The 27,359-nt window shown below is 36.1% G+C and overlaps 2 protein-coding genes across 2 annotated transcripts in view; both read right to left on the bottom strand.

Moving 5' to 3' along the window:
• The window catches only part of ZC3H12B (zinc finger CCCH-type containing 12B), a 630,352-nt gene that overhangs the window by 247,491 nt on the left and 355,502 nt on the right, over positions 1-27,359 (bottom strand). The window lies entirely within an intron of this gene.
• On the bottom strand, positions 15,509-16,830 carry LOC131821309 (solute carrier family 25 member 3-like). Its single transcript, XM_059157317.1, has one exon. The coding sequence runs from the start codon at positions 16,774-16,776 to the stop codon at positions 15,691-15,693; it is 1,086 nt and encodes a 361-aa protein (XP_059013300.1). The 5' UTR covers positions 16,777-16,830; the 3' UTR covers positions 15,509-15,690.

Here is a 27,359-nt window from a genome sequence, read left to right as displayed (position 1 = left end):
AGAGAACCCAGAAATGGACCCACAATTCTATGGTTAACTAAATTTTGACAAAGCAGGAAAGAATACCCAATGGGGAAAAAAAAAAATAAAGTCTCTTTGATAACCGGTGCTGGGAAAATTGGACAGCCATATGTAGAAGAATGAAATTGGACAACTTTCTTATAGCATACATAAAGATAAACTCAAAATGGATGAAAGACCTAAATGGGAGACAGGAATCCATATAAAGGGCTAGTATCCAAAATCTATAAAGAACTTATCAAACTCAACATCCAAAGAACAAAAAATCCAATCAGGAAATGGGCAGAAGACATGAACAAACATTTCTCCAAAGAAGACATACAAATGGTTAACAGACACAAGAGAAAATGCTCTACATCACTTGTCACCAGGGAAATACAAAGCAAAACCACAATGAGATACCACCTCACACTAGTCAGAATAGCTAAAAATTAACAAGAAAGGAAACAACAAATGCTGGCAAGAATGCAGAAAAAGGGGAACCCTCTTACACTCTTGGTGGGAATGTAAGCTAGTAGAGCCTCTGGAGATCAGTATGGAGGTTCCTCAAAAAGTTAAAAATAGAGCTACCGTATGACCCAGCAATTGCACTACTATGTATTTACCCCAAAGATTCCAATATAGTGTTCTGAAGGGTTACCTGTACCCCACTGTTCATAGCAACAATGTCTAAAAAGCCAAACTGGGAGCACCTGGATAGCTCAGTCATTAAGGATCTGCCTTTGGCTCCTGTGATGATCCCAGGATCCTGGAATAGGGAGCCCCACATTGAGCTCTCTGTTCAGCAAGAAGCCTGCTTCTCTCTCTCTCACTCCCCTGCTTGTGTTCCCTCTCTTGCACTCTCTCTCTCTATCTCTCTCTCTGTCAAATATAATAGCCAAACTGTGGAAAGAGCTGAGATGTCCATCAAGAAATGAATGGATAAAGATGTGTGTGTGTGTGTGTGTGTGTGTGTGTGTGTGAAATGGAATATTATACAGCCACCAGAAGGGAAGAATACTTAATATTTACATTGATGTGGATGGAGTTATAGGGTATTATGCTGAGTGAATTAAGTCAATCAGCAAAAGACATTTATATAATTTTATTCATATGTGGAATAGAAAAAGCAACAGAGAGGATCATAGGGGAAGGGAGGGAAAACTGAATGGGAAGTCATCAAAGAGGGAGAAGATCCCTGAGAGACTCTTAAGTATAAACAAAACAAAATACAAAAAACAAAAACAAAAACGAAAAAACCGTGACTATTGCTGGAGGGGTTGGGGGAGAGGATTGGGTAACTGAGTGAGGAGCATTAAGGAGGGCACATGATGTGATGAGCACTATGCATCTGATGAATTATTGAACACTACATTTGAAATAAATGATCTGTATATTGGCTAACTGAATTAAAATAAAAAAATAAAAAATAAGTGGTATATATATATACCACTTATTTTATATATATATATTCATATATATATTCATATATATATATATGAATATTACTTAGCCATGAAAAAGAATGTAATCTTGCCATTTGCAATGACCTGGTTGGAACTAGAGGCTATTATATTAAGTGAAATAACTCACTGAGAGAAACAGAAATACCATATTATTTGCCCATAAATGGAATTTAAGAAACAGAACAAATTAACATAGGGGAAGGGAAGGAAAGATGAAATAAGTTGAGAACAGAAAGGGAGACAAACGATAAGAGATTCTTAACTACAGGAAACAAATAGTGCTGCTGGAATGGAGGTGAGTGTACGGTAACTGGATGAGCTGTATTAGGAAGAACACTTGAGTATTGAATAGTGTGAGTTGTACGCAACTGATGAGTCATTAAATTCTGCAACTGAAACTAACAATACAGTATATTTTAATATAAAAAAATATTTTTTAAAGATTTCATTCATTTATTTGACAGAGAGAGATCACAAGTAGGCAGAGAGGCAGGCAGAGAGAGAGGAAGGGAAGCAGGCTCCCTGCTGAGCAGAGAGCCTGATGCGGGACTCAGTCCCAGGACCCTGAGATCATGACCTGAGCCAAAGGCAGTGGCTTAACCCACTGAGCCACCCAGGTACCCTATAAAAATAAATTAAAAAAATTTAAAAACAGTATTAAAAATAGGGACAATTGTGTAGAGGTAGTGAGAGGAAGTATATGAGAACTCTACTTCTTTCACAATTTTTCTGTAATCCTGAAACTGTTATAAAAAAAAATTTAGTTAGGGGTGCCTGGGTGACTCAGTAGGTTAATCCTCTGCCTTCGGCTCAGGTCATGATCTCAGGGTACTGGGATCGAGCCCCACATGGGACTCTCTGCTCAGCAGGGAGCCTGCTCCCCCCCCCAGCCCCGACCTCTCTCGGCCTGCCTCTCTGCCTACTTACGATCTCTGTCAAATAAATAAATAAAATCTTTTTAAAAAATCCTGCTCTTTGGTACATACTGCTATGAAAATGAAATAACAATCCACAACCTGGTGGTGGGGGGATATTTGAAAAGCACACCTATCTCTTAAATGACTTGTACCTAGAATATATTAAAAAATCAAAATGCAATAATAATAATAAAAAAACATTGGAAAATGAAGAAAAGTGTAACAGTTTACCCAAGAGGGTATACAAATGGAAATTAAGCACATGTAAAGATGTTCAACATCACTGGTGTTTAGAAAAATACAAGTAAAATACACAATGAGATGTCACTAGCTCCTTATTATAATGGGTAAAATAAAAAACATTAACATAATTCGAGTTTGGCAAAGATGAAAAATAACTGGAATCCACATACCTTGTTACAAATACGACATGGTTCAGCCACTTTGGAAAGTAGTTTGGAAGATATATTTTTAAAAGTTCCACACACTCTTATGATAAAACCTAGCAATCCTGCTATTAGATATTTACCTAAGAAAAATGAAATTATGTGCTCCTACAAAAACCTATATGTGCATGTTACAGTGGCTATGTACATTATCATCAAAATCTAAAAATAGCCCAAATGTCTCTCAATTAAGGAAGAGAGAAACAAATTGGGATACAACATACAATGAAATAAACTCAGAAATAAAAAAAGAAGAATAAATTACTAATACATACCACAGGGCAAAGGAATCTCTAAGTATTATCTGAAGTAAAAGAAGCAAGAATCAAAAGGCTGCATTCTGTATGCTTCCATTTATATTACATTCTGAAAAAGACAAAATTGTAGTATGGGAAAACAGATAGGTAGGTGGTTGCTAGGAGATAGGGATGAATGAGTGAAATGAATACAAAGTTGCACAAGGAATCCTTTGGTGATTACATAATTAACTGACATCATAGTTATGGTAGTCATTAAACAATAATATAATTTTTTCATAATTTAAAGAACTGTACATCTAAAAAGTGTGAATTTCAGTGTATATAAATTGCACCATAATAAAACAGAAAACTGCTTAGTGTAAAATAAATAAATGTAGTAAATACTGTTTTTGTAAGTTTATAAAGCAAAATTAAATGTTATATGTTTTTATTTTATGTAAATGAATATATACAGGAGAATATACATTAAATACATAGTTGTGTGTATGTTAAAAGGAGATTGGAGAGGTAGATAAAACAGGAGATGAAGTTTACAAGAGATATGCACAGATATGCACAAAATAAGGGGCAGTGTTTGAATCAATAGGGATGATTAATCTCATTATTCAAACTAGACTCATCAAGCACTGGGTGTTATACACAACTAAAGAATCATTGAACACTACATCAAAATCTAATGATGTATTTGTTATACAGGGGCTAATTGAACATAATTTTAAAAAGAGAGAGACCATAGTCCAAAAACACGAAAACTGATGGATATGAATACCAGTTAACTTGATACAGGGTAGGAAAAGTATAAGTACTTTCCTATGACCCAACAATTTCACTTCAGGCTATCTACTTCAGGGAAACTTTTAAATTTATGCAAAAGAATGCTTCCTGCAGCAATATTTGAAATCGTAAAAAGATACAAGCTATGTGTCCACAATGGGAAATGGCAAAATCATTGTAAAAAAGATTACTTAATAGTTTAAAAATAATTAGGTGAAGCATGTCTGAATGGCTCAGTCAGTTAATTGTATGCCTTCAACTCAGGTCATGATCTAATCAAGGTCCTGGGATGAAGCCCCACAGGTCTCCCTGCTCAGTGGGGAGTCTGCTTCTCCCTTCTCCCTCTGTCCCTCCCCCCTCTCATGCTCCTGCTCTCTTTCTCTCTCTGAAATAAATGAAATCTTAAAAAATATTTAGGTGAAAGTATCTGGACTAGAATGGGAAAAAAACAAAGGCATATTGCCAAGTAAAGGACAAAATGCAAAGCAATGTGCTCAGTATGATCTTATTCATATATTAATTATGAATAAATGATATTATACATATTTACAGGTATAAATGAATTTTAAAATGCATGAGTAAAGGTCTGAAAGGATCTGCACCATATTATTAATTGACATCCTCTGGGGGAAGGAACTAGAATTATGGGTTATTATAATTTATTATTATAAATTATCCAGGGAACTTAAGCATAAATAACTTTTGCATGAGTGTACTTTTATGATGTTTTGCAATTAAAACTTAATAAAATTTAAACATAAATAATTGCTAACTTTTATTGATACATTTAAATAAAAGGTAAAGTTATTATTCAGATGTAAAGCTATGTTAGATGAACATTGTTTATTAGATTTAAAGTCAGTATTTAACCTGCAACTAGATTGCAAATGTGATAGATAAAATTTAACTCTGCCCCCACATCTCTCCACTCCCTGGTGTACATGCCCAGTATAATCCCCTTTTTAATGAATGTGGACAGGTCTGTGGATATAATGTATGTACTTCCCACAATTTAGGTTATAGCATATGGACAAAGGGAAAGGATTTTTTCAGATATTATTTAAACCCCTAACCAGTTGATTTTAGGTTAATTAGAAGAGATACATTGTAGGTGGGCCTGACCTAATCAGATGCCCTTTAAACTAGGACAGAGACCTAAAGAACCAGAGATTCTCCTTTCTATTGGATTTTTATTGTTGTTATTTCAAGTTTTAATTTATATTCTCATTAGTGGAGTGCCTGGGTGGCTCAGTCAGTTGTGTCTGCCTTCAGCTCAGGTCATTATCCCCAAGTCTGGGAATCAAATCCAGCATCAGGCTCTCTGCTCAACAGGGAGTCGGCTTCTCCCTCTGCCCCTCCCCCCAACCATTCTCTCTCTCTCTCTCTCTCAAATAAGTAAAAAAAAAAAAAAACTAAATAATTAAATAAATTCTCATTAGTTTACATATTCTGTAACACTAGTTTCAGGAGTAGAATTTAGTGATCCATCACATACATGTAACAGCCAGTGCTCATCACAAATGCCCTTTGTAATACTCATCACCCATTTAGATCCTCCTTGACACAACTCCCCTCTAGCAACACTCAGTTTTTTCTCTATAGTTGAGTCCCTTGTGGTTTGCCTCCATCCCTTTTTTATTCCCTTACATTCATCTCTTTTGTTTCTTAAATTCCACATATGAGCTAAGTCATATGTTATTTGTCTTTCTCTGACTGACTTATTTCATTTAGTGTCATACACTCTAGATCCATCCATGTTGCAGTAAATGGCAAGATTTTTTGCTCTTTCTATGGCTGAATAATATTCCATTATATATAATTATATTCCATTATATATAATATTCCATTACATATAATGGAATATTATTCATAATATAAGGAAGATGTGATATATATATATCACATCTTACTTATGTTATGATATATCCTTATGTTATGATATATATATCATATCTTCCTTATGATATATATCTATTTGTAGATAGATATATATAACTATCTAGATATATATCTAGATATATATAACTACCTATCTATATCAATATATCACATATCTATTTATCTATAGATATATGAATATGTATTATATATATCTATATCTATAGATAGATAGATATGTGATATATATAGAGATCTATATATATATCATAAGGAAGATGTGATATATCTATATCTATATATATGTGATATATCGATATTGATATAGATAGATAGATATAGATATAATCTATAGACATAATCTAATCTATATATAATATAGATTATATAATCTATAATCTATAGCTATATATATTATATAGATAAAATCTATAGATATAATCTCTCTATATAGATATATATAACTATATATAATTATCTATATCTATATATATCTAGATTATATAACTATCTATCTATATTGATATATCACATATCTATCTATAGGTATAGATATATATATTTCATCTTCCTTATGATATATATATAGATCTGTAGATCTATATATATATATCACATCTTCCTTATCCATCCATCACTTGGTGGACATTTGGACTGTTTCATTAATTTGGCTATTGTTAATAATGCTGTTGTCAACCTCAGGGTGAATGTACCCCTTTGAATCAACATTTTTGTACCCTTTGGGTAAATACTTAATAGTGAAATTGCAAGGTCATAGGGTAGTTCTATTTTTAATGTTCTGAGAAACCTCCATATTGTTTTCCAGAGTGGCTGCATGGGTTGCATTCCCACCAATAGTACAAGAGAGTTCCCCTTTCTCCAAATCCTTGCTAACATCAGTTGTTTCCTGGGTTGTTAAATTTCGACACTCTGACCAGTGTGAGATGGTATCTTATAATGGCTTTGATTTGTATTTCCCTGATGATGAGTGATGTTGATGTTGAGCATATTTTCATGTGCCTGTTAGCTATCTATATGTCTTCTTTGGGAAAATGTCTATTCATGTCTTCTACCCATTACTTCACTATATTATTTGCTTTTGTTTGTTTGTTTCTTGGTGTCAATTATGATAAATTCTTTTAATTTAATTTAATTTTTTCAGTGTTCCAAGATTCATTGTTTATGGATCACAACCAGTGCTCCATGCAATATGTCCCCTCCTTAATACCCACCACCAGGCTCACCGAACACCCCTTCAAAACCCTCAGTTTGTTTCTCAGAGTCCCTAGTCTTTCATGGTTCATATTCCCCTCCAATTTCCCCCAACTCACTTTTTCTTCTCCCAATGTCCTCTGTGTTATTTCTTATGCTCCACAAGTAAGTGAAACCATATGATAATCGATTGCTTGACTATGATAAATTCTTTATACATTTTAGATACTAACCCTTAATTAGATATGTCATTTGAAAACATCTTCTCTTATTTTCTAGGTTGCCTTTTAGTTTTGTTGACTGTTTCCCTCACCGTGAAGAAATTTTTATCTTGATAAAGTCCCAGTCATTCATTTTTGCTTTTGTTTCCATTGCTGCCAGAGATGTGTCTAATAAGAGGTTGCTACAATCAAGAGCAAAGAGGTTACTGCCTGGCTTCTTCTCTAGGATTTTGATGGTTTCCTGTCTCACGTTTAGGTCCTTCATCCATTTTGAATCTGTTTTTGTGTATGATATAAGAAAGTGATCCAGTTTCATTCTTCTGCTTGTTGTTGTCCATTTTTTCCAGCACAGTTTGTTGAAGAACCTGTCTTTTTGCCATTGGATATTCTTTCCTGATTTTTCAAAGATTAGTTGACCATATAGTTGTGGGTCCATTTCTGGGTTTTCTATTCTGTTCCATTGATCTGTGTGTCTGTTTTTGTGTCATCTACTATCTTGATGACTACAGCTCTGTAATACAGCTTGAAGCCCAGAATTGTGATGCCACCGGCTTTGCTTTTCTTTTTCAAGATTTTTTGGCTATTTGGGGATTTTTTGGTTCCATACAAATTTTAAGATTGTTAGTTCTAGCTTGGTGAAAAATCCTGGTGGCAGTTTGATAGGGTTGCATTAAATGTGTAGATTCCTTTGGGCACTATAGACATATTAAAATTACTTGCTCATCAAATCAATAATCATGGGATGTTTTTCCATTTCTTTTTTAAAAAAGATTTTATGTATTTATTTGGCAGATAGAGAGAGGGGGTGGAGAGAGAGCACAAGGAGGCAAAGCAGCAGGCAGAGTGAGATGGAGAAGCCAACTTCCTGCTGAGCAGAGACCCCAATGCGGGGTCCATCTCAGGACCATGGAATCATGACCTGAGCCAAAGGCAGCCTCTTAACTGACTGAGCCACCAGGTACCCTGTTTTTCCATTTCTTTGTGCTATTTTCAATTCCATTAATATATGTTCTGTAGTTTTCAGAGCACAAATCTTTTATATTTTTGGTTAGGCGTATTTCTAGGTATCCCATGGTTTTTTGGTGTAATCGTAAATGGGATCAATTCCTTGATTTCCCTGTATGTTGCTTCATTATTGATTTACAGAAATACAACAGATTTCTGCACATTGATTTTGTATCCTGGGACTCTGCTGAGTTCACCTATTAGTTCTAGAAATTTTTGGTGGAATCTTCTAGGCTTTTTATATCGAGTACCATGTTGTCTGCAAAGAGGAATATTTGACTTCTTCCTTGTTGATTTTTAAATATTTTTTCATTTATTTTAGAGAGACAGAATGAGCAGGAGAGGCAAAGGGAGAGGGAGAGAGAATCTCAAGGAGGTTCTGCACTGAGTGCAGAGCCCTACACAGGGTTCAATCTCATGATCCTGATATCATGAAACAAAGAGTAGGACACTTTACCAACTGCAACATCCACAAGCCCCTTCCTTGTTGATTTTGATGGATTTTATTTCTTTTTGATGTCTGATTGTTGAGGCTAGGACTTCCAGTACTAGGTTAAATAACAATTGTGAGAGTGGACATCCCTGTTTTCTTCCTGAACATAGCAGTAAAGCTCTCACTTTTGTCCCACTGAGGATGATATTAGCTGTGGGTCTTTTGTATTTGGCCATTATGTTGTATGATGTTGAGGTATGGTCCCTCTATCCCTACTTTGTTGAGGATTTTTATCAAGAATGGATGCTGTGTTTTGTCAAATGCTTTTATTGCCTCTATTGTATCTTATCATTCTTATCCTTCCTTTGATAATGTGATGTATCACACTGATTCATGAATATTGAACTAGCCCTGCTGCTATACTTGATTAGGTCCTACTTGATCATGGTGAATAATTCTTTTAATGAAATGTTGGGTTTGATTTGGTAGTACCTGACAGGGGGACAAGATGGCGGGGGAGTAGGAGGAGACGCCTTTTCAGCCAGTACCCCAAAGTGAGCTGATTACCTACCAAAGAACTCCATTCGCCCATGAAATCAGCCTGAGATCAGAATTATACACGTCTGGATCTCTACAGGGGCAGAAGACGCCAGTGGGCAGGTAAAGTGAAATGGGAACAGCGGACTGATATCGGAAGATAAACAAAAGGGGGAGGGAGCCACCAGAGGCGACAGGATGGAAAGTAATAACCCAATACGAGCAAGAGTGCCCTGCATCTGGGGACCAGCATTAACTTGAAGACTGGTTGAAAGCACTCCAAAAGAGCAAAGGATTGCGGGGGGAAATTGTGGGAATCAGGGCGGCTAGGGACAGGGGCTTAAGTCCCCGGTCCCAGGACAGCCTCCCCGGCGCTGAGGCAGAGAGAGTGTAGTGGAGAAACCAGGTCTTGGTCCCTAAGCCTCCAGCGCGCCCAAGAATGCGTGGGTTCTAGCTCCTGTGAGGGGATGGGAGCCAAGCCAGTCAACAGAACACACTAGCCCAGCTACAAAGCCCGAGATACGCGCGCATGCCCCTCATGCTCCCCTGAGAGAGTTACAAAGGCCTGGCTGGCGCTCTTTGACCTGCGCCATTGTTTCAAAGCCTAAGCCGCGTGCCCCAAACTCTTCCCTGACAGAGGTGCTCTCAGACCTGCGCCCCATTCTCAGTGCCTGAGACGTGCACGCGACCCATAGCCGCCCCTGAAAGAGGCGCGCACAAGCCAGGCACTCTTAGACCCAGCAAGACCAGGCACTCCCAGCCTGGGCAGCGGCAAAATCTCAGTGTGCGATTGCTGCTTGGAACCTCTCTGGCGGTCAGGAGCTCCCAGACAGCCGCCACTGCCTTGGCTTTGGTTACAAGCAAAAGATCCTGTGCCCACAGGGTCTGCAACTTGGAACCTGCTCTGCCAGTGGCCAAGGGGTAACTTATTTAGGCTCTGCACCCAGACTGAGGCTTCTCTCTGAGAGGGAGATCAGGGTGCGGTTTGTTTTCCTCTAAAAGTACAAAAACCATCAAAGGCGGTCAAGGTGAGAGAAAAAAAAACGTGAACAAACATAAAAACCGCCAGAGAACAAAAGCCTGAAAAAAACCGGTTTCCTCAGAGTCCACCCCCTTGAGGGGGGTGGGAGGACTTAACTCAGGAAACATCATTGACTGACAACCCACGCGGCAGGCTTCTCCCGCAGAAAACAAACCGAGAAAAAAAAAAAAAAAAAAGGACTACAAGAGAACAACCACTACTTCATAGGAAAACTAGTATTGTTGACTCGTTCCCACTATTCCGGAACATTTTATTGTTTTTTTTTTTTTTTTTTTTTTTTTTTTTACACATAGGTAATTTTTTTAACCTATTTACCATCACAGCGAGCTCTACAGTACATCAAATTCCAAAATGCCCTTCTAACCTGAACTTTTTGATAATACACCTATGTTCTTCTTTTGCATTTTTATTTTTTTAATTCCTTTTTTAAAAATTTTAGCTTAGTTTAGTCTAGTTTATTCCTTTTTATTTTTATCCTCTAATATTCATATAGAGTTAAACTTCAAAGTAATCCCCTTTCCGCAATCAATACTACCCCTATAGGTAAACCAATTTTCAATCCCCTTTATCTTAGGAAAGTTGAGTCCTTTAACAAAGATATCAAGATACATCCAGGAAGAATCAAAACAACCTTCCTTGCACACACTGAGAATTTATAAGAACTCTCCCATCTTCTTCTTCCACCAGTGTTTCTGTGTTTTTGTGTTTGTCCTGATAGCATATAAATCTTACACTTGGGGTTCTTTTTGACGAGGTTCTTCCTTTATTTTCATATATATATATATTTCTTTTGTCAAATACTTGTATCAGTCTTTTTGTCTCTTTTTGTTTGTCTACTTCATAAATCTTACCTTGGGGCCCATCTGGGCTGAACCTTCTCTTTCATCTTCCCTTTCTTTCCTGTCTTTCTCTCTCTCTTTTTTCTTTTTCTTTTTCTTTTCCTTTTTCTTTTCTTTTGTCTCTCGTTTGGGTGGGGAATCCTGATTGCTCAGAAGTGTTCCAGGGTGCACCTTGACTGCACCACAGTTGATACATCCAGCTACATCTGTTCAGTCATCTCCCACCAAAATGACTAGGAGGAGGAATGCCCAACAGAAGAAAAATACAGAGGATGGACCTTCTGCAACAGAGCTAACGGCTATCAACATAGACAATATGTTGGAAAGAGAATTCAGGCTAACAATTATCCAGGCATTAGCTAGGTTGCAGAAAGCCATGGATGACCAAACGGAATTGATTAGGGCTGAACTGAAAGTGACCAGACAGGATGTTCACAATGTTAGGGAGGAGCTTAAAGCTACCAGGGAGGAGGTTCACAATGCTCTCAATGAGTTCCAATCTAATCTAAACTCTCTCAAAGCTAGGGTAACTGAGACAGAGATAGAATTAGTGATCTGGAAGACAAACAGATAGAGAGAAAGAATCAGGAGGAAGCCTGGAACAAACAGCTTAGAAACCACGAAAACAGAATCAGGGAAATAAGTGATGCCATGAAGTGTTCCAACGTCAGAATTATTGAAATCCCTGAAGGGGAGGAGAAAAAAAGAAGTCTAGAAGATAAGTGGAACAAGTCCTTAATGTAAATTTTCTCAATCTCGTGAATGGAACCAGCGTTCAGGTACTAGAGGCTGAATGGTCTCCACCCAAGATTATACATTCAAAAAAAACATCATGACATCTGATAGTCAAATTGAGGAATTATAATTGTAGGTATAATCTCTTGAAAGCCACCAGGGCAAAGAGGCTCCTTACTTACAGAGGGAAGCTCATCAGAATAACGTCAGACCTGTCCACAGAGACCTGGCAAGCTAGAAAAGGCTGGCAAGATATATTCAGGGCACTAAATGAGAAGAACATGCAACCAAGGATACTTTATCCAGCAAGACTGACATTCAAAATGGATGGAGAGATAAAGAGTTTCCAAGACCAGCAAGGCTTAAAAGACTATGCAACCACCAAGCCAACACTGCAGGAAATATTAAGGGGGGTTCTATAAAAGAGGAAAAATCCTAAGAATAGCATTGAAAATAAATATAGAGACAGTCTACAGAAAGAAAGACTTCAAAGGTAACTCGATGTCAATAAAAACGTATCTATCAATAATCACTCTCAATGTGAATGGCCTAAATGTGCCCATAAAACGGCACAGGGTTGAAGATTGTATAAAACGACAGGACCCATCCATATGTTGTCTACATGAGACCCATTTTGAACCTAAAGATACACCCAGACTGAAAGTGAAGGGATGGAGAAGCATCTTTCATGCCAATGGGCCTCAAAAGAAGGCTGGGGTAGCGATTCTCATATCAGATAAATTAGACTTTAAACTAAAGACTGTAGTCAGAGATACAGAAGGACACTACATAATCCTTAAAGGGACTATCCACCAAGATGATCTAACAATTGTAAATATCTATGCTCCCAATATGGGAGCAGCCAATTACTTAAGAAAACTGTTGATCAAGATAAAGAGTCATATTGATATGATTTGGTAGTATCTTGAGAATTTTTGCATCCATGTTCATCAGGGTTATTGGCCTGTAACTCTTTTTAATTGGGTCTTTGGTTTTGGAACCAAGGCCTCATAGAATGAGTTTGGAAGATTTCCTTCTATTTCTATTTTTTGGAATAGGTTGAGAGGAAAAATATTATCTCTTCTTTAAATGTCTGGTAGCATTCCCCTATGAAGCCATCTGGACCTAGACTTCTGATTGTTAGGAGATTGTTGATTCTATTTTTTTGCTGGCTATGAGTCTATTCAAATTTTCTATTTCTTCCTGTTTCAGTTTTGGTAGTTTTTATGTTTTTAGGAATTTCTTTCAGATTGCCCAATTTTTGGTATATAATTTTTCATAATATTCTCTTATAATTGTATTTCTGTAGTATTGATTGCAATCTCTCCTCTCTCGTTCATTACCCTATTTATTTGAGTCCTTTCTCTTTTCTTTTTGATTAGTCTGGCTGGGAGTTTATCAATTTTATCAGTTCTTTCAAGGAACCATCTCCTTGTTTCACTGATCTGTTCTACTTTTAAAAAAAAATTCTATATCATTGATTTCTGCTCTAATCTTCATTATTTCCTTTCTTCTGCTGGCTTTAGGCTTCATTTACTCTCCCTTTTCTAGCTCCTTTAGATGCAGAGGTAAGTTGTGTATTTGAGATTTTTTTAAAAAGACTTTTCTTGTTTCTTGGGGTGGGGGGTTGGGTGAAGGGGGGTGGGGTTATGGACATTGAAGAAGGTATGTGCTATAGTGAGTGCTGTGAAGTGTGTAAACCTGGTGATTCACAGACCTGTACCCCTGAGGATAAAAATATATGTTTATAAAAAACAAACAAAAAAAAATCACAAGAACATAGGGATAGCAATTGTGGCCCAATCACCTACTGCCAAGTCCACCCCTACTCTGTCTTTAAAAACTCTGACTGTAATCTGGTTGAGGGTCCAAGTCTCTACTCCCCTGTGTCGGGTACACTTTGGCCCAAGCTTAAGCTTGCCAAATAAACCCTCATGTGATTTTAAAAAAAAAAAAAAAGAATTCTCTTGTTTATTGAGTTAAGCCTTTATTGCTATATACTTTTCTCTTATGACTGCTATTGCTGCATCCCAAAGGTTTTGGACAGTTGTATTTTCATTTTCACTTGTTTCCATGTAGTTTTTCATTTGTTCTTTAATTTCCTGGTTAATCAATTCATTCCTTAGTAGGATGTACTTTAACCTCCATGTAATTGAGGTCTTTCCAAATTTCTTCTTGTAGTTGACTTCAAGTGTCATAGCATTGGTGTCTGAAAATATGGATATTATGATCTCAGACTTTTTGTACTTCTTGAAGGCTAATTTGTGAACCAGCAAGCTATTCTGGAGACTTTTCCATGTACATTTGTAAAGAAAGTGTATTCTGCTGCTTTAGGATGAAATTATCTGATTATATGTTAGTCCATCTGGTCTAGTGTGTCATTCAGAGCCATTGTTTCCTTGTTGATTTTCTGCTTAGAGGATCTGTCCATTAATGTAAGTGAGGTGTAAAGGTCCCCTACAGTTATTGTGTTATTATCAATGAATTCCTTTTTCTTTGTTATTAATTGATTTATATATTTGGCTGTTTCCAATTTGGGAGCATAAATATTTACAATTGTTAGATCTTCTCATTGGATAGATCCCTTAATTATGATATATTGTCCTTCTTCATCTCTTTTTACAGTCTTTGGTTTAAAATCCAGTTTATCTGATATAGGTATGGCTACTCTAGTTTTCTTTCAACTCCATTAGAATGATAAATTTTTCTCCATACCTTCACTTTCATTCTGTAGGTGTTTTTTAGGTTTAAAGTGAATCTCTTGCAGGCATCATGTAGACTAGTCTTGTTTCTCTTATCCATTCTGATACCTTATGTCTGTTTATTGAAGCATTTAATCCACTTATAGTCAGAATGATTATTGATAGATATGAACTCCATATCATTATGTTAGTTGTAAAGTTCTTGTTTCTGGAGATTGTCTGTGTTCCTTTCTAGTCTTTGTTGGGTTTGGTTTTACTTTCAAATTCAAAGAGTTCTCTTTAATATTTCTTGCAGGACTGGTTTAGTGGACATGGACTCCCTTATTTTTTGTTTGTCTGGAATACTCTTTCAATTCTGAATGTCATCTTTGTAGGACAAAATATTCTTGGTGGAACATTTTTTTTCCCATTCAGCATGTTGAATACATCTTGGCACTCCCTTCTGGCCTACCAAGTTTCTGTGAAGAGGTCTCCTGCTAAACTTACTTGTCTTCCCTTGTAAGTTAATGACCCCCCCCCCACCCTTGGCAACTATTTTCTTTTCTCTGTATCTTGAAAGTTTATTTACATGTCTTGGTGTTGGATTTTTTTTTTCAATTTAATTTTAAAGTTTATTTAAGTAATTTCTACACAGTGTAGGACTCCAACAGATAACCCTGAGATCAAGAGTTGCACATTCCAAATGAGCCAGCCAGGTGCCCCTAGAAAAAAAGATTTTCTTTTACAAATGAGGATTAGCAAACTCACTAGGATTTATAAAAATTATAGTACATGTTGCAAAATTTGAATACATGCTGAAATTAACTTGTCAAAATAAAACCGCATATATTTATCCGTATTTCAATTTAACTATAACTATATCAAGTTTTTGAAAATTCAGGTAGATTTCTTTTATTTTTAGGGAGTGTTAAGTAGTACTGAACCATTTGCATTTTTTCCTTAAGGTTTTAACTTATACTTAATTTAAAACCTTAAATTCCTTCCATTTTAGGGTTAAATCTTTAAAAACTCTTTTTAAAAATAACCACTGAACCACAGACAAATCATGAACAGTTGGGTTTATTTCAACAGTGGGTCTGAAACTCTCGCCTTTGGCAGGAGTACTACAGTAATTATACCAGGAATAGACAATTTCCTACACTGTCAAATATATAAAAGTTCCTCTTGTACTTTCCTCAACACTGATCAACAAGCAGATTCAGTCCACATTTACTTTGATCATTCTACTGAGTTAACCCAAGCTTCTTCTTCAGAGACTCTGGCATTTCAGGTGGAGGAGGGCGAGGGAGCCTGAAGTAGACCTTCACAGAGTCATAGATGAACCACTGTAGTGCAGTCAGAGTGCCAATCATGATGATACGGGCAAAGAGTCCCTTCCATACACCTTTAAATCCAAGTCTCTGAAGGACTTGAGAAGCACTGCTACCTTTCTCCTTATTCAACACAGATACCACAGAATCAGCAGGGTGAGAAACAATTGCACAGAACACTCCAGCTATGTAACCTGCCACAAATGTTACAACCAGTTGCTCTGCCTTTGTACATTCACTTCGGGGCTTGGGAACCACAAACTTGTACAATGCTTCAACAGTACGTTCAAAGCAGGCAAATTTCATCATGGTGTATGGTATCTGTCTCATCCAGAGAGGAGCAACGCCCTTGTAGAATGCTTTTAAGCCTTCTTCCTTATACATTTTGGGAGCTGCATCCCTCAAAGTGTTGGCATAACCTGGCTGGGTTTGAATTCGAACCTTAGCAGCTTCCATAGGAGCCAGGGCAATGTCAGCAAAGAATTCAGCACTGGCAGAAGAAGCCAAATATAGTGATGTGCGCCAGAGATAGGCATTCTCCTCCCCAAGCATGTTGCTATACAAGACTTTGAAAACTTCATAAAAACCAAACTTGCAGAGCCCCTGCATAGAGTAGCCAATGAAAGTTGGAGCCCATCCTTTAGCCAAACCACGAACACCATCCTCTTTCAGTGTAACTGAGAATCCATTAAATATGCCCTTGTACTTCTGGGGATCCACCTGCATTCGGCATTTCACTAAATCCAGAGGAACGACAGCAGTGTGTGTCAGACCACAACTTAAGACCCCACCAAAGCCACACAGTGCATAAAACTTCATGGAGCCATATTCGCAACTGTACTCTTCCACAGCGGCTGCTGCCAGATTGCGGGAACGTTGGGGCGGGCCCGGGGGCGCCGCGGGGCTGCTGCGGTGGCCCGTGAGGCCATCGTGTACCAGCTGCAGGTGGGGCGCGTTGAAGGGTTTCGCCCGCGCCAGATGCGCCACAGACGAGAACATCTTCTTCCTAAGATGGCGAACACACAACCGCTCCCTCGGAAAGGCTGCGGCTCACAGAGCTTGGTGTTGGATTTTGATGGGAGTTCTCTCTTGTTTCCTTCCCAAGATTAGGGACGTTTTCAGGTATAATTTGCTATTTATGACCACATTGAACAAATTTATATTATTTTGATATTCAAAACACCTCACTATTATACTGAAGACTTTGTTATTATACACTGATACAGATATGTTCTTATTTATTTTTAAAAACATTTTATTTATTTATTTGACAGAGATCACAAGTAGGCAGAGAGGCAGGCAGAGAGAGAGGAAGGGAAGCAGGCTACCTGCTGAGCAGAGAGCCCAATTTGAGGCTCTATCCCAGGACCCTAGGATCATGACCTGAGCAGAAGGCAGAGGCTTTAACCCACTGAGTCAACCAGGCTCCCTTGATACTGATATTTTTGAAAAATTCAATCATTTCAACTGTTAAATAACAAATATTCCATTAGTATATTTAAAAAATCGAATTGTTCTTATTGACCAATTCATGAATTGGGCAACATCCCATGTAAGCAAGTAGAGGGAAGTTCCAAAAGACTACAAAAAAGGATTTTTTTTAATGATAGAGAGAAAATGGGAATAAGAAAACTGTTAGCAAAGAATCCATTGTTTTAGGCAAGGTGGCCCTGCTAATGGAAACATAAGGGGAACTATCAGTAAATTTCCTAGTGCTAATCAGGAAATTCCTGTGTTAATGGGTTAAAGATTAAATTATATATATATTAAATATATATGTGTATGTATATATATATTTTTTAAGCATCTGTTTGCCATTTGTATGTCTTCATTGGAGAAGTGTCTGTCCATATGTTCTGCCCATTTTTTGATATGATTATCTGTTTTGTGTGTGTTGAGTTTGAGGAGTTTATTATAAATCCTGGATATCAACCTTTTGTCTGTACTGTCAGAACAATCATGAAAGAAATTGAAGAAGACACAAAAAAATGGAAGACCATTCTATGCTCTTGGATCGGAAGAATAAACATCGTTAAAATGTCTATACTGCCTAGAGCAATCTATACTTTTAATGCTATTTCGATCAAAATTCCACCAGTATTCTTCAAAGATCTGGAACAAATAATCTTAAAATTTGTATGGAATCAGAAGAGACCCCGAATCACTAAGGAAATGTTGAAAAACAAAAATAAAACGGGGGGCATCACGTTACCTGATTTCAAGCTTTACTACAAAGCTGTGATCACCAAGACAGCATGGTACTGGCATAAAAACAGACCAGTGGAACAGAGTAGAGAGCCCAAATATGGACCCTCAACTCTATGGTCAATTAATCTTCGACAAAACAGGAAAAAATATGCAGTGGAAAAAAGACAGTCTCTTCAATAAATGGTGCTGGGAAAACTGGGCAGTTATATGTAGAAGAATAAAACTGGACCATTCTCTTACACTGTACACAAAGATAAACTCAAAATGGATAAAAGACTTCAATGTGAGACAGGAATCCATCAGAATCCTAGAGGAGAACATAGGCAGTAATCTCTTCGATATCAGCCACAGCAACTTCTTTCAAGATATGTCTCCAAAGGCAAAGGAAACAAAAGCGAAGATGAACTTTTGGGACTTCATCAAAATCAAAAGCTTCTGCACAGCAAAGGAAATGGTCAAGAAAACAAAGAGGCAACCCACAGAATGGGAGAAGATATTTGCAAATGACAGTACAGACAAAAGGTTGATATCCATGGTTTTCTTTTTTCACACTTTTTTGTTGAGATTCTCAGCTTGACTGCGAGATGTCATAATCTAAGACATTAGATTAAGTCTACCATTCTCTCTTAAGTACTGTTCCATAATTCTTAAGGCATTTGTAGATCCTTTGTGTGATAGTCACAGGTACAGGTCATGATGTTTTTGCTCAATGTGTGTGTCATTCACAGGTTATGACTTTAGGTTCAAAAATTTTAAGTCAGTTGTCCTGTTTGTTCCCCTTTTAATGTTCTGATCTTGGGGGGGTCATTTGCTTGCTGGTTAGCTGCTTCAAGCATACACTTAAAGCTTTTGAGAGAATATAATGCACCAAGGGTATCATTATCATCACTATAAGCAGAATAATTCCCAATCTTTGGAATGCATTTTGAAACCAATGTCACCAAGACCTGAACCAATTAAAATCAAATATATCAAAGAAAGACCCCACTGAAGGAATCACTCTTTTAAGACAAGTAACTTGTTCAGTGACTGAGTTTCCACTTCTCCAAAAGTGTTAATCCAGGTGCAGCAAGTGTTGTTGTCTACAGTAGACCCTCTCCTTGTTTAGCTAAAAGATAACCAAGGGCTATTCTATTATCAAGAATAACTGGTCAGAGTCTGAGAATTTGGGGAGCAGCTATAATTTTATCAGCAGCTTTTGAAACAATGGTAAGAATTAAGGTAAATTTCTGGGGCACCTGGGTGGCATAGTTGATTAAGTGTCTGACTCTTGGTTTCAGCTCAGGCTGTGATCACAGGGTCATGAGACTGGGGTACACCCACACTCAGTGGAGTCTGCTTGGGTTTCTCTCTCCCTCTCCCTCTGATTTTCTCCACTGTGTGTACTCACTCACTTGCTCTCTCTCTCTTTCTCTCTAAGAAATAAATAAATCTTTTTAAAAATGAATTAAGGTAAGTTTCTTTATCATAGCCTCATTTGCATTTATCCATACCTAGGCAAGTAGTGACCTGCCTGAAGGAGTGAATGCTGAATCATGAATGCCTCCTGGGAGGTCCCTTTCAACTCGACAATGCCAATTTGGGGAAGTTGACTAATGAGATGTCTTATTTTGCTGGTGAAAATTTAGGGACATAGATAGATTTTATTTTAGTCTGAAATAAAAGGTCACTAAATTCCAAAGGTTACCCTTCTTAGCTATGATCCAAGAGATAGAGTTGAAGGCATTACCTTTCTAGGCCAATGCCAGAGTAAAGGTAAGGAAAAGAAGGAGGAATGGGTTTCATGTTTAGTTAAAGATCCGTTGTTTGGGGTGGAAGCTACTTACACAAGCTACTTCTATTTCTTTCTTATCAACTTCATTCAGAGGCTTTCCAATAGGACACAGGCCTGGTGTCAAGTGGAGCCGTGTGTGTGTGTGTGTGTGTGTGTGTGTGTGTGTGTGTGTGTGTGTGTGTGATTGGCTCAATACCTTTTAGTCTGCAGCACTGTTAGTCATGTAGGACTACCTGGTAAGTTTCTTTCCAATGGACTTGAGGGTTGTCTTCTGCTGATAATGCTTTCAGAATACCTAACCATGAGGCTCTAAAATGACTCACAGGACCCTATGAATTGAGATCTAGTAAGCCTCCTTAACCTATTGATTACAAGCTTGAATATAAGACACTAGACACTTACAGTAGATAAGCACCGTAGCATGAGACAAGTGATTAAGCAGAAGGTTGTATACTATTAGAATTTCAAGAAGTTGTATAGTTTTGTTAAGATCTGTATGATTTTCCCAGGGTGCCTCAATTACCAGAGATGATAGAAAGTATAATCCAAGTAGGCAGTATATTTTTAACAGATTTTTCCTATTGTGAGGGCATCAGCCTTGTGTCAGGGAGGGGCTTCAACCCAGCTGGAAAACATACAAACAAAAACAAATACATATTGCTAATCCTTTACTAGGTGGCAATTGAAGGAAGTCCAGCTGCAGGAGTTTAAGTGTCCAGAGAGAGGAAATCTGAGGCATCTGGGAACAAAAACAGTTTCTCGAGGATTATGAACCTAAGTTATACATTGTTGGTAGACTGTTTTTGCAACATTACAGAAGTCTCTGTACCCATGCATATTTATAATTTGAGTCATCTTAAATGCCAAACAATAGGTGAAAGAATGTAAAAGACAAAAAATGGGTTTCATCAGAAAGCTAAGAAGAACCAGCTAGTTGTCTTGGGCTTCCCATAGCCCAGACTGTCCACTGAATTTGCAACCATTTGCAAATATCTTAATTTCTCTGATTCAGGAGCAGACTACTGCCTTGTTAAAAGGACATAAGGATGGCAAAAATTTGGCAATCAGGGGCCATTTTTTTTTAAGCAGAATAGATTTTATTCAATGTGCCACAATCTTATAATGAAAACCTAGTATTACTTCTTGTTTGGCAATGCTTCACATGTAATTTAACATATCAAGTAAGTCTAATTAGCTTAGCAAATCCTTTTTAATATTCTAAGTCAAAAGGACTTAAGATGATCAAAAGTCTAGAAAAAACTTTTGTTAACAGAGAGAAAAGCAAATTTTAATTTTGTACCAGGTTATTTTTGATATTAGCATTTATGTATTCCAATCTTAGTCCTTAGCCACATATAATATTTCTTTTTAAAGATTATTTTTTAATTTTTTATTATGTTATGTTAGTCACCATAAAGATTTTTTTCCACAAACGTTTTAAAACGGTTTTTTTTTTTTCGCATTTAGATTTTGTCCTGAGTATTCCCTCTCTTAACCCAAAGCCCACATCTTACTTTCCTTCTATAGAGAGTTGTTTCCCTTATTAGAATGTTTTTAACTCTTAGGAACCTTAATTTCTAGTGAAAGTTAATAAGTGAGCAATTGTGAACTGTCTCTTTTACCAGTGTTCCTTAGGTTGGCAAATTGATACATTTTATAATTTTGAGAAATGTACTTTTTCAAAATAAAATATTTTAATAAAGCACAAAACTTGTTTACCAACAGACCCAAATTTATCTTGAGTTTCTCTATAACAAAGAAGCCAAAAGTAGATAAATTTATGTTCAGTAGTTACTATATTATCTTATCTTACTTGGAAATGATTTAGATATTTAATGAATTTAACTTGATTTCTCATTTGACCTAACTCAGTAAAATTTTAAGGTTTTAGTTTATCAAAAATATGTGGGAGACTATCTAAAATGTTACCTAAATTAAAAATATGTTTTTTACACTTAATTAATTTGTTTGTTTTTAATAATTATGCTCACATTACCCCCCAAAACTTCATGAGACAGTAAACTCAGTCATTTTCCTGAGCCAGATGTTTTTTAAGAAAAACATTTTGTAACAGAGATTATATCAACTTACCTGACTGACTTTTCATATACCCAGGCAGAATAAGTTTTAATTTTAATGTTGATAACTCTAAAGACATATCTATTTTAATTAAACCAATAAATATTTTCCCTTAGCACACAAACTTGGAAATTTTTGTTAATTTTTTCTTTCTAGGAGTTTTAGAACGCCCAATCTTTACAAATACTTGCCTTTAAATGAACTAAAAAGAGTTCTTTGACAAATTAATTTAAGCAATACAACCTGGAGGTTAAAAAAAAAAACCTCACATTTACAACATATACATATATGTACAACATTTTACATATACACACACATGCAAAGACAGTGGTAAAGACCTTATATTTACTAATATTTGTAAAGAAGATTTTTAAGATTTGTATTTGTTCCTGGAACTCATCTTAGGAGACTAATTATTAGAGTTTGGGCACAAGAGCCCTTTTAGAAGTTTGTGTTTTAAAAAAGGACTCTTTCCCTTTTTTCCCCTTTAGTTTCATAAGACTGTGGGCTGTGTTTACATTTCAAAGACATAATAACATATAATTTTAATGGAAAGAAAGAATGTAAGTTCTTCCAAGAAAGATTTTGGTTTCTGAAAACCAATCATTAACAAGACATTTAAGAAAAATAGGGAAAGTTAGGGGATTCATAAAGGAATGGGTGAACTTTGAAATTGCCTTTAGAGCTGCATCTCTGGTTTTGGAAAGATTTGTAAGAAAAGCAAAGTTGCTTTCATCCCCCCAAAGAATTGGGTAACTTAAATGTCATCATAGGTTGATCCATCTATTCAACTACATTACCCTCAATTTGCTTTTTACTCTATGGCTACATAGTTCTAATTTTAAATATTTCTAGCAGATTGAATAACCCCTCTTTGGTATAAGATGGGTCCTCCAAGAGGGTGTGGAGGATATTACCTCCCCCAAATCCACAGTCACTCCCAATGATAGCCAAACAAAAGAATTAACAACCTGCATATCTTAGGCAGGCAGAAAGCCAAGTCACACAGATGGCAAGAAAATAGCTATCTCTGGGAGAAAATCAATAATCTGGGAGAAAATCAATAATGGGTCTGGGTTTGGGAAGGAAGGGGCAGTTTCTTTTCCTCTCAACTGTGTGTTACAGTGTCACAGGGGTTTGAAAGAACAGATTTTGGTAAGAATTTACATGGTTTGCTGCCTTCAGCCAATTTTTCTAAAATCCCCTTTGCAGGGTTCTGGTATTTTTCAGTTTCCCCTTGGCTGTTTAAGAAGATAACATAGCACTTGACCATAAAAGCCCTATTTTGACAACCATAGGTATTGCTCATATGGGGTCCTTCTTTTGAAAGTAGACATGGGAGTGTCTATAAGGCAAGTAACTTGGCAGTCTTTTGTTTACAGTATGTAGCCTTTTTAGAAGGGAAAACATTAGAGGATCAGTAGGATGAGTTCTCACAGGATAGAAAGGAGCAGTAAGAGTTTTGTCATTCTTAGAGTCTTGGTTTAGGTGCCTCTTACATCTCTAATTTTTCATTGGCTTTTTCAATGAATCATTTATTGAAACTACTTTGAAATTTTGAAAAACTTTTGGAGGCTTCTACTTGCCATTCTGTTTAATTTGGGGATCCTTTTTAACTGAACTTCTTAAGTGATCTTATCTAATTAGAACATTCCAAATAATAATTATTATATTTCTAGGTTATAATTCTCCTGAGGGCTGGAAACACCTTGGTAAGATGCTGGCCATAAATTAAGTTAACCCACTTTTTAAAAATTCAAGTATAATTAACATGAAATATTATATTAGTTTTAGGTGAATGATTCAACAATTCTATACATTGTTCATTGCTCATCACCATAAATGCATTCTTTTTTAAAAATATTTTTATTTATTTATTTGACAGACAGAGATCACAAGTAGGCAGAGAGGCAGGCAGAGAGAGAGGAGGAAGCAGGCTCCCTGCTGAGCAGAGAGCCGGATGGGGGACTCAATCCCAGGACCCTGGGATCATGACCTGAGCCAAAGGCAGAGGCTTTAACCCACTGAGCCACCCAGGCGTCCCACCATAAATGCATAATGCATTCTTAGTCCCCTGCACCCACCATCCTGCCATCAGGCAACTACCACTTTGCTCTTTATATTTAAGAAATAGTCTTTTTTGGTCTCTTTTTTCCTTTACTTCTTTGTTTTGTTTTTTAAATTTCACATATGAGTAAAATTATATGGTATTGGTCTTTTCCTGATTTATTTCACTTAGCATTTTACCCATAAGATCCATCCATGTTTTTGCAAATGGCAACATTTCATTCTTTTTTACGGATGAGTGATATTTCATTGCATATATACATACCAAATTTTTTATCCATTCTACAGTGGATGGACACTTGATTGCTTCTATATCTTAACTGCTGTAAATAAATCTGCAATAAACATAGGAGTGTATATATCTTTTCAAATAAATGTTTTGATTTTCTTTGGGTAAATACCCAGTAGTGGAATTACTGGCTTATATGGCAATTCTATTCTTAATATTTTCAGTACTCTCCATACTATTTTCCATAGTGGATGCACCTACTTTAATACCTAAGAAGAGAACTCAAGGATTTTTTTCATCCACATTTTCACCAACATTTGTTATTGACTTGTTATCTTGATTTTTTTTTATTCTAGCCATTCTATGAAATCTGAGGTAATATGTCATTATTGTTTTAATTTATAATCCCCTGATTAGTGATGTTGAACATTTTTCTATTTGTATGTTGGCCATCTCTACATCCTTTCTGAAAAAAAATTATTCATGTCCTCTTCCCATTTTTTATTTGACTGCTTGACTTTTTTGGAGGTGTCAAGTACTAGAAATTCTTTATAGATTTTGTATATTATCCCCTTATCAGATACATTATTTGCAGATATCTTCTCACATTAAGTAGGTTGCATTTGCTGTGCAAATTTTTTTATAGTCCCAATACTTTAATTCTGCCCATGTCAGAGGAGACATATATAGAAAAATGTTTATATGGTTCATGTCAAAGAGACTGGCAGTACTCTATTGTTTTCTTCTAGGAAATATATGGTTTCAGTTCTCACATTTAGGTTTTTAATCCATTTTGAGTTTCTTTTTGTGTATGGTATAAAAGATTGGTCCAGTTTCATTACTTTGCATATAGCTGTTTAGCTTTCCCAACATCATTTGTTGAAGAGATTGGTTTGTTTGTTTGTTTGTTTTCCTATTGTACATTTTTCTTCCTTTGTTGCAGGTTAATTGGTGATACAATCATGGGTTTATTCCTGGATTCCGTATTCTGTTCCATTGATCTATGCATCTATTTTTGTCCCAACCATACTGTTTTCATTACTACAACTTTGTAGTACATATCGAACTCTAGTATTGTGATAGCTCCAGTTTTTTCTTTTGCAAGATTTCTTTAGTTGTTTGAGTTCTTTTGAAATTCCATACAAATTTTAGGATTATCTGTTCTACTTCTGTGACAAATGCTCCTGGTGTTTTGACAGGGATTGCATTCAATCTATAGATTGCTTTGGGTAGTATAGACATTTTCAAAATATTGGTTTTCACAATCCACGAACATAGAACATCTTCCCACTTATTTGTGTCATTTTCAATTTCTTTCATCAATGTTTTATAGTTTTTAGAGTACAGATCTTTCATCTCCTTAGTTAAGTTTTTCCTAAGTATTTCATTCTTTTTGTTGCAATTGCCAGTGGGATTGTTTTCCTGGTTTCTTTTTCAGTTACCTCATTATTAGTTTATAAAAATGTAATAGAGTTCTGTATGTGAATTGTGTATCTTGTGGCTTTAGTGAATTTCAGTTTCAGTAGTTTCTTGGTGAAATCTTTGTGGTTTTCTATATAGAGTATCATGTCATCTATAAATAGTGAATACTTCTTCCTTACCAATTTAGATGCCTTTTCTTTTTCTTTTTTATAACTGTGGCCAGGACTTCCAGGGCTATGTTAAATAAAAGTGGAGAGAGTGGACATCTTTGTCTTCTTTCAGATCTTAGAGGAAAAGCTCTTAGGTTTACATCATTGAATATGATGTTAGCTGTAGGTTTTTCATATATTGCCTTTATGTTGAAGTAGGTTCCCTGTAAGTTTATTTTATTGAGAGTTTTTATAATAAATGGATGTTGTGCTTTTTCAAATGCTTTTCAAGCATCTATTAAAATGATCATGTTTTATTTTTCCTTTGTCTTTTTGATGTGAGGTATCATGTTGATTGATTTGCAAATATTGGTCCACACTTGTATCTCTCAAATAAATTACACTTGACTATGGTGAATGATTTTTTAAATGTACTGTTGGATTTGGTTTCCTAATATTTTGTTGGGGTTTTTCCTGTGTATTCTCATTAGAGATATTGGCCTGTAGTTTTCTTTACTTTTTTTTTTTTTTTTTTTTTTTTTGGTGGGGTCTTTATCTGATTTTGGTATCAGGGTAATGTTGGCCTCAGAAAATAAATTTAAAAGCTTTTTTTTCCTTTTCTATTTTTTTTTTTTGATTATTTGAGAATGATAGTTATTCTTCCTTAAATGTTTTGTAGAATTTACCTATGAAGCCATCTGGTCCTGCATTTTGATTGTTGGGAATTTCTTGATTACTGAATCATATATATGTATTTTTATTTTTATTTTTATTTATTTGACAGAGATCACCATAGGCAGAGAGAGAGAGGGGGAAGCAGGCTCCCTGCTGAGCAGAGAGCCTGATGCGGGGCTTGAGCCCAGGACCCTGGGATCATGACCTGAGCTGAAGGCAGAGGCTTTAACCCACTGAGTCACCCAGGCGCCCCTACTGAATCACTTTAATTGCTAGTATTGATGTGTTTAACTTTTCAATTTCTTTCTGATTCAGTTTTGGAGGGCTATGTTTCTAGGAACTTATCCATTTCCTCTAGGTTGCCCAATTATTCTGTATAATCTTAAAAATTCTTTGTACTTCTATTCCAAATATTTGGTGTATGATTTTCCATAATTCTTTGTTTTTCCATGGTTCCAGCTGTTATTTTTCCTATTTCATATCTGGTTTTATTTGAGTCCACTCCTTCACCATTTTTTTTTTCTGATAAGTGTGTTAAAGGCTTGTCAATTTTGTTGATCTTTTCAAGAAAGCAGTTCTTGATTTCATTGTTCTGTTCTATTGTATTTTTAGCCCCTATTTAATTTATTTCTGCTCTAATCTTTATTGTTTCCTTCCATTTACTGGGTTTGAGCTTTGTGTCTTCTTCTTTTTCTAACTCTGTTACCTGTAAAGTTAGGTTGTTTATTGGACATTTCTCTTGCTTCTTAAGGTAGACCCATATTGCTATAATCTTTCCTCTTAGAATAGTTTTTGCTTCATTCCTAAGATTCTGAATGCTTATGTTTTGATTTTCATTTGCCTCCATGTATTTTTTATTTCCTCTTTTTGATTTCTTGGTTAGCCTATTCATTGTTTAGTAGGATGTAATTTAACCTTCATGTGTTTGTATTCTTTCCAGATTTTTTGTGATTGAGTATTGCTTTCATAACTTTGTGGT

The sequence above is a fragment of the Mustela lutreola genome, chromosome X (assembly GCF_030435805.1).
Source record: "Mustela lutreola isolate mMusLut2 chromosome X, mMusLut2.pri, whole genome shotgun sequence".
NCBI classification, from domain to species: domain Eukaryota; kingdom Metazoa; phylum Chordata; class Mammalia; order Carnivora; family Mustelidae; genus Mustela; species Mustela lutreola.
The sequence above is the reverse complement of the archived record's forward strand: the minus strand, read 5'-3'. Positions and strand labels throughout refer to the sequence as shown.